Source organism: Aythya marila, assembly GCF_965140915.1.
Source record: "Aythya marila genome assembly, chromosome: 7".
NCBI classification, from domain to species: domain Eukaryota; kingdom Metazoa; phylum Chordata; class Aves; order Anseriformes; family Anatidae; genus Aythya; species Aythya marila.
This window is the reverse complement of record NC_139048.1, coordinates 719,835-738,668: the sequence shown is the minus strand read 5'-3', so window position 1 is coordinate 738,668 and position 18,834 is coordinate 719,835. Positions and strand designations below refer to the sequence as shown.

The 18,834-nt window shown below is 50.8% G+C and overlaps 1 protein-coding gene across 4 annotated transcripts in view; it reads right to left on the bottom strand.

Annotated features, from left to right (window-relative positions):
• Nucleotides 1–3,021: 3,021 nt before the first annotated feature.
• The window catches only part of STK32C (serine/threonine kinase 32C), a 75,480-nt gene continuing 59,667 nt past the window's right edge, over nucleotides 3,022–18,834 (bottom strand). For 3 of the 4 annotated variants that reach the window (XM_082765438.1, XM_082765439.1, XM_082765440.1), the window contains 10 exons: nucleotides 14,358–14,509; nucleotides 11,559–11,732; nucleotides 11,032–11,069; nucleotides 8,668–8,757; nucleotides 8,137–8,240; nucleotides 7,921–8,037; nucleotides 6,172–6,297; nucleotides 5,880–6,011; nucleotides 4,366–4,433; nucleotides 3,022–3,794 (listed from right to left, as the gene is read on the bottom strand). In XM_082765438.1, coding sequence (XP_082621564.1) covers nucleotides 3,656–3,794; nucleotides 4,366–4,433; nucleotides 5,880–6,011; nucleotides 6,172–6,297; nucleotides 7,921–8,037; nucleotides 8,137–8,240; nucleotides 8,668–8,757; nucleotides 11,032–11,069; nucleotides 11,559–11,732; nucleotides 14,358–14,509 — 1,140 coding nt within the window. In that variant the 3' untranslated portion in view covers nucleotides 3,022–3,655. Of the gene's footprint in view, nucleotides 3,795–4,365; nucleotides 4,434–5,879; nucleotides 6,012–6,171; nucleotides 6,298–7,920; nucleotides 8,038–8,136; nucleotides 8,241–8,667; nucleotides 8,758–11,031; nucleotides 11,070–11,558; nucleotides 11,733–14,357; nucleotides 14,510–18,834 lie in introns of those variants that run through there. The other variant, XR_014317978.1, reaches the window with a different exon arrangement.

The window sequence follows — 18,834 nt, the reverse complement described above, 5'->3', positions numbered from 1 at the left end:
ATGGCAAGGAATTCAAGGAGAATAATTTATAGGTGATGCAGACTTTCCACAGCAGATAATGGCACACCCTGTATAAATCTGTCATACAAAAAATACATGTATTTAAATATCTATATACAGAAAATTATTGTATTCTGGTTCTAGTGGAGATGTAAACCAGAGCTGGATCAACTGCCAGGCTCTGCGTTACGGGTTTGGTAGCGGTAGTGCTTCACGACTTCACCATGAGTTTTGCTTACACCCGGAGCTGAATCAGGCTCCGAAGCAACAGAGGGAGAACAAAAGGACAGAAAGGGCTCAGATGACTTCAAAGCAACGCGGTTTTCCTAGGAACCAGCCCTTCCACAGGGCGTATGCCCCACAGCCTCAGTGCCTGCGCTGCTGCCCTGGCACAAGCACCCCGCACGGCCGCGGGCACCACGCTCTGCTCCAGGGCATGCGCTGGGCACGGGGCTGCAGGGAGCTGGGCACACAGGGGACGGCAGCACGGGGACAGCAGCACGGGGACAGCTGCAGTGCAGCCGATGTGAACCCAGCCCAGCCCACGTGCCACAGACGGCAGTGAGAGAGCAGCCCCGACACCCCAAGGTGACAAACAACGCCCGGCCCCACGGCAGGAATTGAGGTGAAAACATACAGACACAAACAAAACAGCGACAGGGAGCAGGGCACAGCAGGGGTGACACATTAAAACCCATCCTGGGCTTTTTTGACAGTGAAGCAAACAGGTACCTATTTATCACCGTGTTTCCTTTGTACAACTGCTCGTTTCTTTCAATTTCATCTCCGGGGTCTCTGCATAAGCAGGCATCAATAAAGCCCGTTCCCCAGGTGGGCAGTAGTGAAGTGCGTGTCCATGCGTTACTGGCAATGAGTTCCCAAACTATATCGTACTCACGGTGTCTCGACTACACGGCACAGTGATCCTGAAAGTCTACGCTGTGTCACCTGTCCCCAGGGAGTAAGATTCAGAAGTTTCTGATGTGAGGCAGAAACAAGAGTTCCCAAACGCATTCCCCTATGTGTCTGCTGGATTTCAGCAGCGCTTTCTGGGCAGCCAGGATCTGCCCCCGGGTCAGCCACGACGTGGTGTCTCCCCAGAAGCTTTGCAGGTCACTGCTTGGCGCTGCTGAGGGCATTTCCACCACTTACACAGGACGTGCAGTGCTGCAAAGAGAACATGAACGACCAGGACAGGTTCTGGAGTGAGGCGCTCTGGGCTCTGGGAAGCGAGCCAGCTCATGTCTGCACGCAGCAGCGGGATGTTACGGGCCATTTGTAACATGTCCTAAAGAAAGCGATGAAGATCTCTGATGAGACACGTCCTACAGGACTGCAGACATCTCCTCTGGCCTGAGAGCTGGCGGCTGAACAGGATGGACCTGTACCTCCCACACAGGGTGCATTTTGGTCCCCAAATAAAAGTCACACTTCTCCTTGTTCTCAGAGTCTCTAACGTTTGTCATTATTTACAGAAAGAAGCAAAACAGTAAAATGGAGTTTAATGAAAAGAACCATTCATACCGGTGAAGTAAATCACCCATAATTCATACTTCCTGAATAAAAACATCTCGTGACCCTCATCCTGCTCCTTTCACGCCCACCTGGCTCCCGGCAGGCCACGAGGCAGGTTTCCAGCCCCTCGCAGCAGCAGGGTTATGAGACTGTTCCTACCAGAAGCCAAGCAGAGCCCGTCTCCATGTGGTTATGTGACTCGAGGATGAAGTGCTGCTCCTGTGACCGTGCTGCTCCCGTGACTGTGCTGCTCCTGCAGCTGGTGCTGAACAGCCACAGCCGTGCAAGGAGGCTGGGGGAAACACAACGCATGCAGACAGCACAGGGCCGAGGAGCAACCGGCAGAGCCCGCAGTACCTCCAAACGGACAGGACTCGTTCCGACGCGCCGCAGAGCCCAGCTCCGTGAGCTGCCCGTGCCCCCAGCGCCGCGCTGATGCCCCCCAGGCGCAGAGCCATGACCGTCTCTTGCAGGGAAGCGGGGCTGCCATGGGACCCATTTATCCCCGTGGCTCCCTCAGTGCCTGCCGCCAGCCCCCAGCCCCGTGCACGGGACCGCACCGCTCCGTGGAGCCGCAGGGTCGTACTGCGGAGACGCTCATCGGATGCACCGCCTGCCTGGCGCTGTCCCGAACACCCCTGTGCCACTGGTATAAAAGCTCTGGCTTCCCCCAGCCCCCCACAAAAGTTGTGCCTGCACACCTGAACACGTCTGTTTAAAGACTTTTGAAAGTTTGGTTCTGCACAAACACAGTCACTCACTGATTTCCACATAAAACTGTGGAAAATAAATGCTTTGTGTCTTTTTTTTCATATAAAAGAGTTTTAAACTGGTTAAGCCATTCTATTTCATCCACTGAACACAAAATTTGTTCTAAAAGAGTCTGCATCTGTTAAAAACGTTTTCTATCCCATTTTGTGTTAAAAATATGCACGAGGGATGCAAACCCAGCGACCTCCTGAACGGCTGGCAGCAAACAGATCATGATAGCTGTAAAGTGAATGCAGTTCTCAGGAAACCTTTGCATATCACAGCAGCTTTGTGTTGCAGCAGACCCAATGGCTCATTTTTAGCAATAGTAACCGAAAGCCACTGTACAGCAGATTAAGCAACTAATATAGCGAAGGCTCCTGAAAAAAGAAGAAAGGTAACAGCTGGAACAAGTCAGAGATCTCCTGTCTTACTAAGAAGGCAAAACAGGTACTGGTAAATTATACACAGCAGTTTTACTTTACACTGAAAATAAAGTAAAGCGAAGGGTGAAATCAGGTACTCCCCTCTTTTTGTGACGGAGCAGCACTGTAAGGCCACCCACTGGGTTTCCACTAAAATCTGCATCTGTGATGAAACAAACCCTCCGAACCTGGACAAACAGAACCAGAATGATCTGATCCGTTTGCACAGCTCCTTGCAACTCACAACAGCTATGTGAAGAAAGCAAATATTTTAAATACATTTTACATATCAATTATGTGTTTAATCATTACCAAGCCCCAGGAGAATCCATGGAGTGCACAAAAAACATTTATTTGCCGGGAGTCAGGAAAAAGACTCTGGCAGGTGATGAAGGGACAAGGGTGTGCCCGGGCCATCCCCTCCCGGTGCCACAGGACCGTCCCTGCTCCACGGGACCAGCACTGCCCCTGGCTCTCAGCAGGCTGCTGCCACCCTCTGGGACCAGCGAGGCGCTGGGGCTGCTTCGACTCCCAGCGGGAGCGCCCGTCCCCACGCAGCCCTCACTGCTGGGAGTGCCAGAGTACGGCGTGAGCCCCGGTCAGCCTGCCTCCTGCTCCACACCTCTGTGCCCCTTTGCTGTAGGTGTAACTCCGCGTGTCGGCATCTTAGTGTGTTAAAAGCATGTCCAGATCAGCAACCTGACGTTAGAAAAGAACAAATAAAGAAATCGGTCTACTTCCTCCGACTCGTTGCATAGCAAGGACCCTTACCCACGACGGGCACCCCAGCGTGCAGACCGGCGTCCGCCGAAGTCCCGAGTTCAGTTCTGTGAGAACTGTCTGTGTTGCTACAGCGCCGCGAGACGAGCTGCCGCGTGCCTCCGGCTGTCTCGGAGCGCAGCCGGTGTTAACTCAGCGCAACCTGAGAACAGGGGACGGGGAGGGGGCGGCCGGCGGCCCCCAGCCTAGCTGCTGCCCGCCGAGGAGCACACGGAGCTGCACATGTTCAGGTTGGAGGTCTCAGACTCGGCCTCCGTCTCGGCTTCATCGGTGGTTTCGGGGGGGGACACGGACTCGCTCGTCTGCTCTTGGCTCTTCTTTAGCCTGTGCGGGGCAGAGGGACCAGGCGTCACACAGGGCAAAAGCAGAACGGGTGGTGTGGAACGTGGCTGCAGCAGCAGCACCGCTCCTCGTGAGGTGCCCACAGCCTGAAGCAGCCTTCAGCTTTCCGAAGCGCTGCCTGCCCCACCTCAGCCACAAGTCGCAGCAGCTGCTTTAATGCCAGCACTTCTACTGCCCACTTGTGACATGCAGGGAAAATTGTCCCATGCTCCTTGCTTTTGTTGTTCCCAACAACATCCTCTAAAAGTAAGATGGACAAGGGGACAGTATGGGTGAACTGGAGGTGTGTCATGTGCATACTAGACACCAGAAGCTTCTCTGTAGTGTATTTTCTTTGCTGGCAGTGGTTAATGCCCACTGATCTTGTCCCCCTTTCTGGGAACAACTGTTTTTTACAAGGATGCACCACCTGAGCTCCTGGGCTGACATCTGTCACGCAGAGCCAAGACCTCAGTGAGATGCTCCTGAACTTCAGGCTCTGGCACTCTGAATTTCTGAGATAAGACAGGAAGAAAAGTATTTCTTATTTCCAAAAAATGCCCCCCACACTTACTTCTCTCTGTTAAAGATGACAAAGTCTTGCTGGATAGCTTCAAGGCATTCTTGGAGATAGTCATTTTCCTGTTGAAGAAAAAAACCACACAGGCGTAAGAAGGCCCATCTGCATCTCTCTGCTTCCTACAGCAGCACAGCACAGAGCAGCCACCAGGAACTTCAGCCTCGTCAGCTGATGGAAATAGCACAAGCGATCGCTTTTGTGGCTCTCACTGGGGGCTTGTTTCAGGGGTGCACACAGCGGGGAGCTGACAGTGCCCACATGGCAGGAGGAAGGTGTGGATGTGCAGACGGCTCATGTCCCATGTCTGCCGTCGTCCGACCCCCTGCACCCGTCTGTCCCTGTGCAGAGACCTCCCCTGAGCTCACACAGTGCTGCTGCGGGGCCAGCTCCCAGCCCGTGCTGCTGCACGTGCTGAGGGGCTTGGCAGACAGCTCGCCCCCAGCTCTGCCGCCAACAAACCCTCCCAGAGGTACTCTCAGGTCTGCTTATTCTGTTCTTTTCCTCCCCAGCTTCCCGATTTATCCTTCGGCCTCTTACAGTAAGTCTCATTGATCGCAGCATTAACTCCCGTCGAAGAAGGAAGGGATCTATTGCAGTTAATGGGCGCAGACAATGAGACAGGCAAAATCCTGACCGGCGCTTCCTGCTGCTGCTCAGATAACGGGTACCGGTGTCCTTGCAGGAAGGGACGGCTTCTGTTTCCTCATGTTGGAATTTGCTCAGCTAAGAGAGGAGCTGCAGCACCAAAGTGGCGGTGATGGGATCACGCATCCTGCCACCCCTGGCCCCCACAAAGCACTCCGTGCCCCAGGACCTGCCCTGGTGTGCAGTGTGGTGGTTATATTCCGAGGATGTGTCTGATCTGCAAAACCCAGATTCTTGTATTTATCCCCCTACTGACATAAAAGCACCCTAACACCCACAGTGAACAAGGGAAACAAATGTGTCTGATCTCCAGCTGCATTTCCTGGCTGATGAACTCTCCAGAAAGTGCTCGTGGCACGCTCCCCCACACCCACGTGCCGGCCTCTCCGAGACAGGAGCCCAGCAGGGCTGCGGGGGCTGACACAGGCGTACAGCCCACATGGTGTAATGAAGAGTCGGGCCTATTATCCAAAAAATGGAACCGACACCCTGGCTGTTTCTGTGTGGCCATCATCCAGTGCTCAGACAAACCACTATGACCTAACCCCATCCGCAGCGTTTGGAGACGTGGGACAGTGCCCTTCAGAGAGGCTGTGACCATACGGGCTTTGTTTTTAGTTTTGCTCTGGACCAGCATGCCCAGACCTCTCATTTCATTTACCAAGCCACGGATTATTGTAAAAAGGTTTTATCAAACTTATGTAAGAGGAACATTTGGTTGTCATGAAGACTCCATTTGGCAAATGTTTTTATCAAAACAAATCTGCACGGGAAGGCAGTGCCGCAGTAACTACTGGTGCACACCCCCACAGTTGGTATCTCAGCCTTTTTCCCTGCTGGCTGTTACCGCAGAGATCACTTACGGACTGGGAGCTGTCTTTGCTGTTGTCCCTCGACTTGTTCTTTGCAAGCCTCTTCTTCTTCTTGTGCAGGGGCCTCGACTCCAGGATCATCTCCTCCAGCTCGAAGGTGGGGTCGCAGTGCAGGCGGCCCTTCTGCAGAGCACAGGGACACCGCAGGCGTGGGTTAGCCGTGGGGTGGGCTCCCTCCCCCTCAGCAAACACACTCAGGAACTACTGCTGAGCACAGCCCTTCACCTTAGGGTGCAAACTGGCCCTGGCTGGGCGAGGGAAGCCGCCCGCTGCTCGTACTCACGTTCGGGACGAAGCCCGGCTCCACGCGCTTCTCGCCCACGTCGCTCCAGACCACGGCTGACAAGTAGGCTGACGTCTGAATGTCGGCGAGGCAGGAGAAGCGGTGCTCGGGGTTCACCGTCAGCAGCTGCCATGACAAAAGCTTTCCCGTGAGGAAAGAGAAACAGAAACAAGAGAAGCAAGACCCCCCCCTGCTTCCCGAATGCACTCGAGTAACTCGGCAATGCTGCAAAGTTTGTTTTGGGAAATATGCAACACCTTGTATAAAAAAACAAACACAAAACTCAGAAAGCTGTTCTACAGAGCGTGAAACCAGGCGGTCACAAGTTCGGTACGGTGACAGCTCGGAGCAGCCCTGCTTTGCCTCCCCCCGTGGGTGCCCACGATGCGGGACCCCCCTGCCACCGCTCCCCCAGGGCTGGAGCGGGCAGCCCCTGAGGTGCTCGGCCTCCCCAGGGGCCCTTCCTGAGCTTCAAACAGCACACGCCCTATTTTCACACCTCCTCTGTGTACCAGGGGATGTTATTCTGTTTATCACACACTCGGACTACTAATCAGACAGGAATGGCAGCTCACTTGCCGCTCCACCAAGGAGCCGATGTGAAGGCAGACTGGAATTTTCGGAGACCTCCGCATGGTACCGTGCTGCGTGCTCAACAGATCCGTGGTATCTGGCATGGCGCTTGGGTAAGGCTCCCGGATAACTCAGTGCTTTGTCTCCAGCACCGAAAGCCTTGGCCGCAGCCTGGCCATGCCACCACCCTGGGGCCCATCCCAGTGATTTCCCCAGGGCACGCAGAACTCGAGCCCCAGCCTCCAGCCCTCCCAGCTCTGCTCTGGCATCCACAACCTGAGCGCAGTCCTGCTACCCGGGGAGCCTGGACATGATGTCCCTGCACGCAGTGACACTCACCCCCACCACATGGCACTCCCACGGTGCGCAGGGCAGCGGTGCCAGGGGACAGAGCGGGGTGTGGGGACAGGAGCGTCCCGCGGGGAGGCCACGGCCAGCGACTGAGCTCTGTGCCACTTCTAAAAGCTGGCACCTCGTGCAGCCCAGCAGATGGCAATGTGAACTTGCTGCAACACTCCACCCAGTGGTAACTAACTCTGCTTCTCCTTAAAACAAAACCTAGTCATGTAAATTGTCCACCCGACATTACCTTATATCGGAGTCCTTCTTTGCTGTCAGCGCTGCGCACACCTTTCCTACAGCATACTCATCAGCTGCTTTCTGAGCTCTCAAGCAAACAGCCCCCCAAATCAGCAACTTTCTAGCTGCAGCAATAAAATGCCAGCAGCTGTTTCACAGATGTACAGAAACCCTCTCGGACAGGTTCACCACTAACTGCCCCTGAGCCGGACTCTTCAGCCATGCAGAGCTGAGGAGGGAGCAGCTAGCGCAGCAGGCTCAGCACAGACTCCTCCATCTCACTCTGCTGTCCCAGCCACGATCGCCACCTTTCCAAGTCAGAAGGCCACATCTGTGCTTGGATGCTGGGAGAACACAATCCTTGCCTAGCTAAGAACTGGACTGTTACAACAAGATCAGCCTCTTTTCTCCACTTGCTGTGAAGCAATGCATCTTACTACAGAGGTCAGTGAAAGAGCAAAACACAAGATTAATCTATGGTTAAGCCTGGGCAAAGTCATATAAAATTAGTCCCATTTCAATTTTACATTAACACGCTGAAAGATCTCATGTTAGTCCTGCCATGTAGAGTTCAAAGCACACCCGAGGGCACCTCACCTTCCTCAGCAGCGCAACCATCTCCTTTGACCACGTGGACGAGTACTGAACGCTGACAGTGCTGAACAGCTGGACCAAGGACTCCACTGGGTTGTTGGAGTGGATGTCATACGGCCTCTGGGGGAAACACAGAAAGGTGAGAAGAAAGTCACTTTTCTCTCTGCAGCTCACTAAGGACGCGTGTTCTTAGAGCTCAGGAAGTCCGAAGCACCCTACCCAGCCCCGAAGGAGTTCGTAAGCCATAATTCCCAAGGACCACCAATCCACTTCGAAGGAGTAACCCGTCCCGCCGTTCAGGAAGGAATGGAAAATCTCCGGAGCTGAACGGGAAGAGCACAACCACAACAGTTTATTCACTGACTTCAGTCAGCTTCTGTTTCCATCGCCTACTTCATGCACGCAGGTAGACGCGGTGACTGCTTTCATGCGTGAATGCCACCGGGGGGGCTGTCAGGACAAGCTAGGAGGCAGCACGCCCGGCCACGGAGGGTGCTAGGAGCTCTGCTCCCTCCGAGCAAGCAGCAAGGCCGGCAGCAGGGCAGGACACAGGGGCAGGGCAGCGGGACAGGAGAGCAGGGCAGGCTGGCACGGCAGCACCAGCAGGGCTCTGCTGAACGATTTGGGTGCATGCATTAATGGGCTAAGCTAACTCTGTGCCTTTGTGACATGCAGGAGCTATGAGACGGCATGCAGCGAGCATTTTCCCAAGGTAAAACCCAGATGTAACGAGCAGCTATTAGTTCTTACCCATGTATGGCTTTGTTCCAGCTAACGCAGTTGCTCTCTCGCCATCCCTAATTATTGTTGCAATATTAAAATCTGTTAAATGTGCATGACCTTAAATAAAGACACAGTTTAAGAAGGAATTACTCTCGGCACAGAACAATCACAATGCAGAGTACAATTTTTCATAAGCTTCAGTCTCCGCGAGCACAGCCCAGGGACAGGCAGGTTGCTGTACAGACCCCACCAAATGGCCACAACAGACCCCGGAGCCTTCTCAGGATCCCGTGCTTGCCAGACATTTAGATGGCAGCTAGCTTTGCTTCTTGGTTTTGAATTGCACATGGAGCTTCACATTTTGAACAGAAGCAATTTCCAATATCCAGCTTATTCCACCCTACTTGGCTACTCTACATCTTTGTTCACGTTACCCCCACTGCGAGCCAGCGACTACTCAGATCCCCGTGGTACCAGCCAGCTCTCAGAGCTCTGCTACGTCCCACAGGGACCCAGAAAATCCCCAGGCATCCTTTAGGAATACAACATCCATTCCCCTCTCCTCAAACATTGCTGGCCCCTGCACTGGGCACTGCCACGACCAACTAAAATTCAAGGCTGAACATGAAAAAGAAAAGGATTTTTGTTTGTTTGTTTGTTTGTTTTTACAGGATTCTGAGTTTCAAACCTGGGATGACAAGTCCAGTTTTAAATGCCAAAATTCTTTACCTTTGGAAAAGTCAGGTTCAGCTTGTGGCCAGCATGAACAAACAGGAGGAATGTGACAAAACCAGGGGAATGCATAAAGGAGCAAGAAAAGCATTGTAACAGTTTAAGCTCACGGAGCTCAAACATTACTAGCTAAGCCTACCCCAGGAACTAGTGAGCTACACAGCTCCAGCACATCATCATGTTGATATATCCAGAATCTACAGTCAGTAACAAAGACAGTAGAAAAACACTATACTAAAATAATGCCTCGGTCAAGTTGATTAAAAATAACCTGTAACTGTTTTTTGATGAAATTTACTGAACCACGACTACCACCAAAGTCCTGGAGCTGAGACAGTACAACTGTAGACCAGAGCAAATTCGGGCATGTCGATCTAAGTGAAATTGTAACACTTTGCAAACCCTAAGATTGTACAAGGAAATCATTACAATATTTCAAACAGCACTGCAGTACTTTCACTCTGTTTCTATATTCTCCATCATCAGGACTGGGAGTTAAAATCTGGAGAAAAAAAATAGTCTGAACGATTTGAACAGTCTGGAAAACACCTCTCTTAGGTCTGCTGCCAGCCAGCCGGGGCAGATCAGGTAAACACCGGGGTATTTACTGGCACAGATCAGGCATCTGCAAGGCTTTAAGAAATCTTGCCATGAACTGAGTGTCCCTACAACACTGCTGTACAAAGTGCTGCGTACCTCACGCACAGACTCAACAGGAGCTGGGATAATGAGCACAAGCTGAAGCAGCAGAGGTTTAGGTGTGACATCAGGAGAGGTGCTCAGAACACAACAGTTCAGCGCAGTCGAGCCCCAGGCAGGGTGCTCGGGGAAGCTGGGGTCTCCAGGACTGGGGCAGAAGCCCCAGGACTGGCGAAGAAGAAAAACACCTTTCTTGAGGCTTTCTGCTATCTACCAGGCAGCTGTGAAAATGGTCTGTAAATCCCAAACAAGTTTCTGCTGTTATTTCTTCCTTGTATCTCTGTTTTCCCAACATCCTTGAGCTTTATACCCTGAGCTATCGTCTAATGAACTTCCATGCAAGTGTAAGCTTTGGTTCTGACAAGCCTTTATGCTAAAACTCAGGTGCAGTGGAGCCTTCTGCCCTGAGAAATTGTGTCCTCATTTTGTAAGGTTTATTGCTGGAATAGAGGTGACTATAAGGGAGCTGTCCAATTAGACCACTGAGAGCCTACTAATTGCTTAATAATAATATCAATAGATGGTCTCAGGAAGGTTTCCAGGCTTGCTCCTGGCTCAGCCCAGATCTCTCTCTACAGGAAGACATCAAAACTCTTTTTTCCTGCCTAGTAGAAGTTTATGTGCAGATCACTCACTTTAGAACTCAAAAAAGACAGTTCTTGTGCTCTGTGCCCCTTCACAATGCATTTCTTGCATGGATAACCTGTGCAGTGTGAGAGGCGCTGGCTTGGTGCTGGCGAGAAAAGAGGCAGAGGCAGGGGGTCAGTGAGAAGGGCTCCTCATGATGGAGCTTTCCTCGCATGGCAATGCACGTGTATGTCCAACCAAGCACCAATCAAATGTAAGGAGTGGTGCCTTTTCCACAGTTTTTGCAAATAAAAAGACGCACGGAATTCAAGACTGTAAAGAATCGGTCCCTTGAATGAAAGAGGTGGACAAAGCAAGACAGAGAGATCCTACCTTGCTCATCCAGGAGAATGTTGTCTGGTTTTACATCTCTGGAAAAAGAAGCAAGGTTACAGCAAGATGAAATCTCAGTCAGATGAGGGATGCAATTCTAAAACAACAACAAAATCTGCAACTTTTTTATCTACCAAAAATTAGAAAGATATAACCCAAAAATATTCAAATAAGGAGCAAGTCCCTTTAAGATGGATTAGAAATACGTTTCCCCAGGGGAGAACGAAACAAATGGGACCACCTGACTGATTCAGGCAGCATTTCCATGAAATTAATAACACAAGGCTCTGTCTGTGAAGCCCTCGATCACAGCTCTTTCGGCTGCCCCATGGAGGAGCGAGGAGCGGGCAGGGCCAGCAGCCCCCCGCCGCCCTGCCTGCAGCACCAGGGGCATTGTGGCAGCCCACCCACATCCCAGCACGGGCACCCCTGGTGCCACAGGGCCACCATGGGCTGTCACACCACAGGGCACCTCGCTTATGGAAATGCCCTCGTTTCCAGCAGCACGGGGCAGCAGGGGGTGTTACCTGTGAATAATGTGCTGACTGCGTAGGTAGTCTAGCGCCAGAGCCATCTCGCAGATGTACAGCCTGACTGTCTCTTCGGTAAACTGCACGTTTTGCTGCAGATGATAGCGTAGGTCACCCCCGAGGAGCAGGTCCACCACCATGAACATGTCCTCCTCGTCCTGGAAGGAGTACCTGCGGGGAGCAGGGCGGTGAGCGAGCCCGCCAGCTCCTGCGGCATCTCACAGGAATCACAAAATGAAGTTGTTTTTTTTTTTCCTCTCTTAATTATACAGCACCTGTGAAAAACTGCAAACATCCCCGCAACGAGCATATGTTGGCCTCGGTGTTTACACTTTTTTAATTAGGCAAGCACAATTCAAGATGCTGCCTTGCTTTTTAGCCTTTTGCTGTGCTAGGCAGCGCCTCCCGTGACAGGAGAACCCTCCCCACTCACCCAGTACCACTGCCATCGCCACAGGAGGCCGCACGCAGCTACAGACCCTGAAACTCCCTGGGGAGAAGCTTAGGACACCTCAGGGAACTGCAAAGCCAACTGAGGTGTCTCAGCTCCCAGCTCAGCACCCTGCTCCCCTCACACCCCGCAGGCCTGGCGCTGAGCGTGCCCCCCCTGCCCGCCACCCCCCGCTCTGCCAGCAGGCCGCCCCGATTTGCAGTTGGGAAAAACATGATAAAACTGTACTGAAAATATCCCCGTGTATCCTGAAAGTGAATTAGAAAACACAAGTGCTAATTTAACCACAAAAAAAAAAACACAGAAAAAAAGACCTATATTTACGGTATAGTAAAACGCCTCTCTGTATTTGCGGTGGATCCCGAAGGAGACTGACAGCAGTGAGGATACACTACAAAATAACGTTCAATTGTTATATTTGGCAACAGCATTTCTATGGAGGGAGCCTGTGGGGTTGTGTAATACTTGTGAATCACACACTTCTCATCCTGAATGTATGCTCATTCTCAATGTATGAGCTGAGAGGGGAAAAGCTGCAATGAGCACATTTCCTCAAGAACTTCATTACCTGTTGGGAAAAAAAATGTTTGCAACTGTTACAACTCTGAAAACATAAATACTAACTTCTTTGGCGACTGTGGAGTAACTGGCCAGCAGAAGGCAGGCGAAGCACCACCAGCTCTGCACAGGGCTGGCGGCCCCAGCCTGCCAACACGCCCCGGGGCACCAGGAGCCTCGTGGTCTGAAGGAAAACGTGTGCTGCAGATGCATTTTTTGCATAACACCTTGTTTTCACCTACCCGTGATTTTCCAGGTAAGCACGGCCTCTCTTTTCTATTTGCAATTTGCTCCACTTAGCGTTAGGGAAGGTGCAGCTCCAGGAATTTGTAGGTAATCTCCAAAACTGCTGGGCTGAAACACTGCCTAAAAGACCTGATGATGCTCTCTGAGCCACAAGCACAGAGGCCTGCCTTTACAAAGAGCCCTGCTACAGCTGAAAGGGTGTTTCACAACCCAGGCAATGGATGTGCAAAGCACCAAGGAAATCAGTGCTAGGTAAAACATGGTTACCCTGGTCACATGCACAACAGGGACAGGGGAGCGTGCTCCTCTCTCCCTCTCGGTCTATCATCCTCCTCCCAAAGGGGTGCAAACCTTCTCCACCCTCTCACAGATGCCATTCTTCCTGCAGGCTGGGTGTTCAGGCTGTGAACTCCAGATTTCTGTAACCCGCAGCGTGTCCCCTGTCTGCCCTCCCCCTGGCTCCCCCCAGCAGCGCCCACGCCTGCTCGCACAGGACTGGGCATGCACATGGTGATTTGAAGACATCACACAACTTTTTTTCAGAAACAGATCCCTAAAAATAGTTACATTTCAAATTGCTCACTACTAATTAGATTAGATTAGATTACGTTAGATTAGATTACATCAAATTAGATTATGTTAGATTACATTAGTGCATGTGCACTGGCAAAAAGTGTACTCATTACCTGGCAGTGTGTTAGGGTCTAACTTAAAAATAACTACCCTTGAATCAGGCTGACATCTAACAACTAATTTTAGTCTGTAATGCTTTTGAAAAACATCTTGTCTAGATAATTACTGTAAAAAGTGGTAGGCAGGACAACTCCTTGGCTTCCCTACAACCACAGTAATCCTCCTGCCCCACAAACAGCCCTCCAGTTTACAGAGCAGCCTTGGCGATGACTGCACAGATGCAAACACAGGCAGGGCAGCTTCAAGCTACCTGCTTGTCTGGTAAGTCTCTTGACTTAACTCAGTAAAACTGTACTGAACACACTGGCTATGGCTAAGAGCAGTTCTGCTTATTTAAACTATTAGCACATCTCTGTGAGACAGAGTCCTTTACTGGGACCAAACATTTGCTGTGTAAAACACGACTTTGTACATTTTCATATTAATAAAAGTAATAAATAAACATCTCTAAAAATGCTAGCTTCTTTGAATTTTCAAGCTGCTTTTTGGAAAAAAAGAAAAAAAAGGCCTCCCCAGAGAATACAATTCACCACAAACTGACTGTAAGAGTATTCAGTATCTCCAAGCACAAGGGATGGACTGCTTCTTCAGCTGCAGTCATTAAAGGGAGCGTCTCGCTGTGCCAGCACACCTCAGTCACACAGCACACAACACACTACGATATTTTAGTTAAACTGGTGAGTGGCCTCTCAGCAGGTACGTGATAGGAGTATTTGCAAGAGGGCTTGCTGAGAAAAAAAAAACCAAAACACAAAGGTTTTTGATGGCAAAAGATGGGCTGTCTTAAAATGTTCGAGGCCATGACATGCTGGCATGCCACCAGGAGGCAGAGGGTAGGAGAAGCTCACCAGAGGTTCACCAGGAACACATGCTCAATCTCCTGCAGGATTTCCAGCTCCCTGAACACGTTGCGAACCTCGTCCCTTTCGATGCACTGCTGCTTGTTCATGTACTTCATGGCATACATCTTCTCAGTGTCTCTCTTCTGCACAATGCACACCTGAAGTATAGCAAAAGTGGAGAAAAAGATATAAGGTTTAGCAAAACGTTCTGTATCCTCACTGCAGCTTTCCTTAGCTGCACAGACAGGTTTCAGAGCCATCTCCTGAGTGATGACAGAGCTCCCCACAAACCCAGCGCTGGGCAGGGCGCTGGCTGCGCACAGTTCTGCCTCTCCAGGCACCCCTGCAGGGCCGGGGGCTCAGCTGGATTCCCCCACTGATATTTCCTTTGGTGCTGCTCCCCGAGGCTCCTCTGACTCCCGACGACACTCCAATTATCAAGGTAACTATTTTTAAATGAATTAATGAACATTATGCACGTGGTGTAATTACATCTGTCCTCTTTTAATTATCAGACGACATGCTTATTATTACGATGTGCTGAATGTATTTTCTTTGGAAAAATAAAATAAAATCTGGCAGTCTGCTCCTACAGCCTTCATGTGGACCACCACGGCGAGGCCAACCCCAAGGTGACTTCTCCCTGCCCATCCAAGCTGTGGCACCTGCACCACGCGGGGCTGGGACAGGCGGGGGCTGCTCTGGCTGGCAGCAAGCACCATGCAGGGCCATCAGCCTCTGAACTGCTGCTCCTCTGAAAGGCTCCCATTAATAACTGTTTGCAGGTGCTAATGGCACATAATATAATATCATCAAGGACACGTTACAGCAAGAAGGTGACACAATAATGGGTGGTTATCAGTAGCCTGATAAAAACACCCCAATTAGCGACACGCGCTCCAATTACGGGGATTATTTTGCAGTTGTCACTGCGATTACTGTACGAGCAGAGGTACGGATTTTATAACTCCGTGCACACCTCAGACCCCGTGCTAAAGGCTTCCCGCCTGCCATCTCCCGAGTGATTTGAGCTGCACAAACCAGGTCCGGGCCACCAGGACCCCCAGCCCGGGGACAGAGCGTGGCCACGTGCCCGGTCCCACGGCAAGCAGGGCATGTTGGCCTCGGCACCAGGGCAAGGGGCCCGTGGCCACAGCTGCGGGGAGGGCAGCCCCAGCCCCGGCCACTCTCTGCCAGGCCCAGCAGAACAAGTGAGGGCTCTGGAGCCCCGTCCCTGCCACCTGCAATGCCCAGGGGTGCCAAAGCTGCTCACCTGCAGCTTCTGCTGGGAGTGGTGATAAAAAAACATCAACTGAAGCCCTGCGTACTGCAGGTCAAATGGCAATGAACTACCTAGCGCAAGGCAAAGCACCCGCGGGATCTGACTTCTGCTTAAAGCAGACTAAGCTGGCTGTATGTTTAATTAGCCAAGCAAAAGTAACTCTCTTTTTTAATTTCTTTGAACCGAAAGACCTAACAACAGCTCTTTAAATCATGGACTCTGCTTCTCTAAAAACAGCCTTTCACTAACAGCTTTCCAGACACTGAACAACATCCTCTTCTGATTTCTGTTTGTGTTTCTAAATTTCTAAATCTTTCTTTTGTTTGTTTTGGTTTAGATTTTGACTTTCAGTATTTTCACATGCATTGCTTTTCACATTCCTGTCATTTGCTTTTTGTTTCTCTGCAGGGAAAAGGGACACCCAGTAGAATAATTGAGAAAGTGATGGAACATTCCTGTACTCTGCAATCATCCCGAGTTGTTTTCTGAAATGGAACAGCATCACCTCAATACCAAGTAATTCCAGCTTCAAGTGCTCTAGAAACTTTTATTCTCTATTTCCTGGAAGAAAGAAAAAAAAAAAAAAAAAGAAAGGAAAAAGAAAAACACAAGACTTGGGAGTCAATAGGAACATTCTGCTAATGGCCAAGCCCCACGCAGTGCCGGCTGCGGGCAGCCCCACGGGGGCAGAGGGAGGTGCTGGTGCCAGAGCGGTGCCGGCGAGGCCCCAGGCACAAAGCAAGGGGCGCCAGGACAAGTCTCCAGTGCCCCGGGCACTCCTCCAGGGCTCGGGCATGCTGTGTGCCCTGCAGTCACCCCTACAGCCCTTAATGGCTAAGGATGTTAATGCAGTTCTTGGCAGGGCCTAGCGCTGGTCTACAACGTGAGGAGCAGCGTCGGTCCTGCCCTCGCCTGGCACGGATGTTTCGGTCCTCTGTGGCAGCAGGAATCCTCCCTGAAATGTCTGTGCCTACAGAAACGTGTCCCATGCACAGACACACAGTGCCCATCACGCACCTCTGTCTGCTCCTCTGCTCGTGCATCTGCTCCTGAGGAAGCAAGAAATGTCTACTTGGTAACGAGTCTAAGTGGCTTTTTCTATTAGTCTCGATCCATTTTTCAAGTAGATCTACAAAGCGAAGAGACACAAGAAAGCAAAAGAAAAGCCTACTTTGTCCTCTTCCTGCATAACGTGGTCCCTCGCTGCACAAAGGAAAATTTCGGTGCTTAAATGCAGCCATTAGAAGAAATTGTATGTGATGCTGCCAGATTTGCAAGGCAGAAGGCAGGCATCAGCTGGTAGGATATTGCTCAAGACATGGCACATAAAAGATTTAATAGAGTCCCAGATACCCTGAGCATTCAGCTGCTGCCAAATGGTTTGTATACAGCTGCCTTTGCTTTTATTGCATTAAAGGCACAAAGGGTTTGGGACTTGCATTTACTATTCAGGACATGAGATGTACATTTAACATCTCCCATTTCGATCCCACTTTATGGAGCCCCAGACAATGGCAACGCCTGTAGCTGGCGGCTTGTTTTCATCTGAATCTGGGGCAATCGTGGTCTTTGCACAACAGCCCGATCTATTGCATTAATTTAGAGGAGACTAACAAGGATCGCTGACCTAGATGATGCCCCCAAAAGAAGTAATGGGAGGGGAAGATGGGCTCTTGGCTTTGCAATACCCATCTTCTTTATGTAGGTGTTACAGTTAAAGCACACAGCACATGAGTGTGTCTACACGTGCAGGTATGTATAAAGGCATCAGAGTCCTTTGGGTCGTCCCAAAACAAGGCCAAGTGACAGTGGGGCAGAGCCACAAGCACAGCCCAGCATGTTGTGAGCAGTTTCCCAGTACGTTCCCAAACTCCTTTACACAACCAGCCGAGGAGGCCGCACTGCACATGCACGGAGCACCTCACAAACACCTTCTACAAGACAGATGTGTTTAAAAGAAACCTTGAACACGCAGAGGGACTGAGACAGCAGCAGGACGTGGTTCCCACTGTGAGGGACCACCTGCAGCTCTGCTGGCTCAGCTGCTAACACCACCTCTGTGGCCATGGCGCGGCACCCGTGTGTGCCGCACACGAAGCATTGTGCATGACCACGCGGCGTGCAGGTGAGCTGCTCCTTCACAACACTTTCTGTCGACAGAGCTGCCCTTGCACCTCGTGCTTACAGCGTGTTCTCAGCAGCCGGAGCAGCCAAGGATCCAGCCCCAGCCCGCCTGACCCCATTTCCCACCCAGGAGCCTCCCGTTCAGTCATCTTAGGGCAAAGCCTTGGGATGAGCCCTGCTCTGCAGAATCACAGCACTTTCTGTCACTCAGTGGATTAAGCAGCAACAGCAGAAACAAAGTCCATAAACTGCCAGGAATGATCTGGCTTCTTATCCCTCCGCATCACTTGCTGAGCTACTGCTTTGAAGAGTTCCTTCTGTTCTCCACCCAACCATGCTGTAGCTTGGAGTGGAATTAGAGAGCAGAGATTTGGTTGTCACCTTTTTTTGTTGTCCAGGAGACAGCAAGACATTTTTTCACTGGAAATTTTTTTGCTGTTGTTCTTGTTATTTTAGGATATTTTCCCTGATCCTCCAGATTTTTGCTGCTCTGTACATTTTTCAGTCCAACTTCTTTGCTATCTTTTAGGCAGGCAGGCTTTGCCTCTTCTTTAGAAATTCAATAACTTTTTTCCTGCTGATTCTGAATGAATCCAATGGGCTGAAATCCCCACTCAGATGAAAGGTCATCTAATCATTTAATAGCATGTCCTGACTTATCTCAGGCTAATTATAATGGAACAGCACAATTTGTCTGTGGGCTCAAACAAAAGCAAGTACTTTGCATTCTGGGCAGTATCTGTGAAGCTGATAAATACTTGAGATTGCTTGATCTCAGCTACCCAAAGATTATTTTTCCTTCTACTGAGGCAGACGTCATCTTAAATTAAGGCACTCACGATCCCACCCTCTGCAGGACATTACTGTCACATCTGATGCAAATGCACCCAGATGGGTTCAAGAATCTTCCTCTTGCTTTGGGAATGTGAGCAGTAGGTTTTCCAGAACCTCTTAATGGCTTCTGCCTTTGAAAGACCAGGAAATGCACCGTAATCCTTCCACACACAGCAACGCTATTGACTCCAGCTGATAGCCATCAAGTAGCTTCAATGTACAAACCTGGATTTCACTTATTTT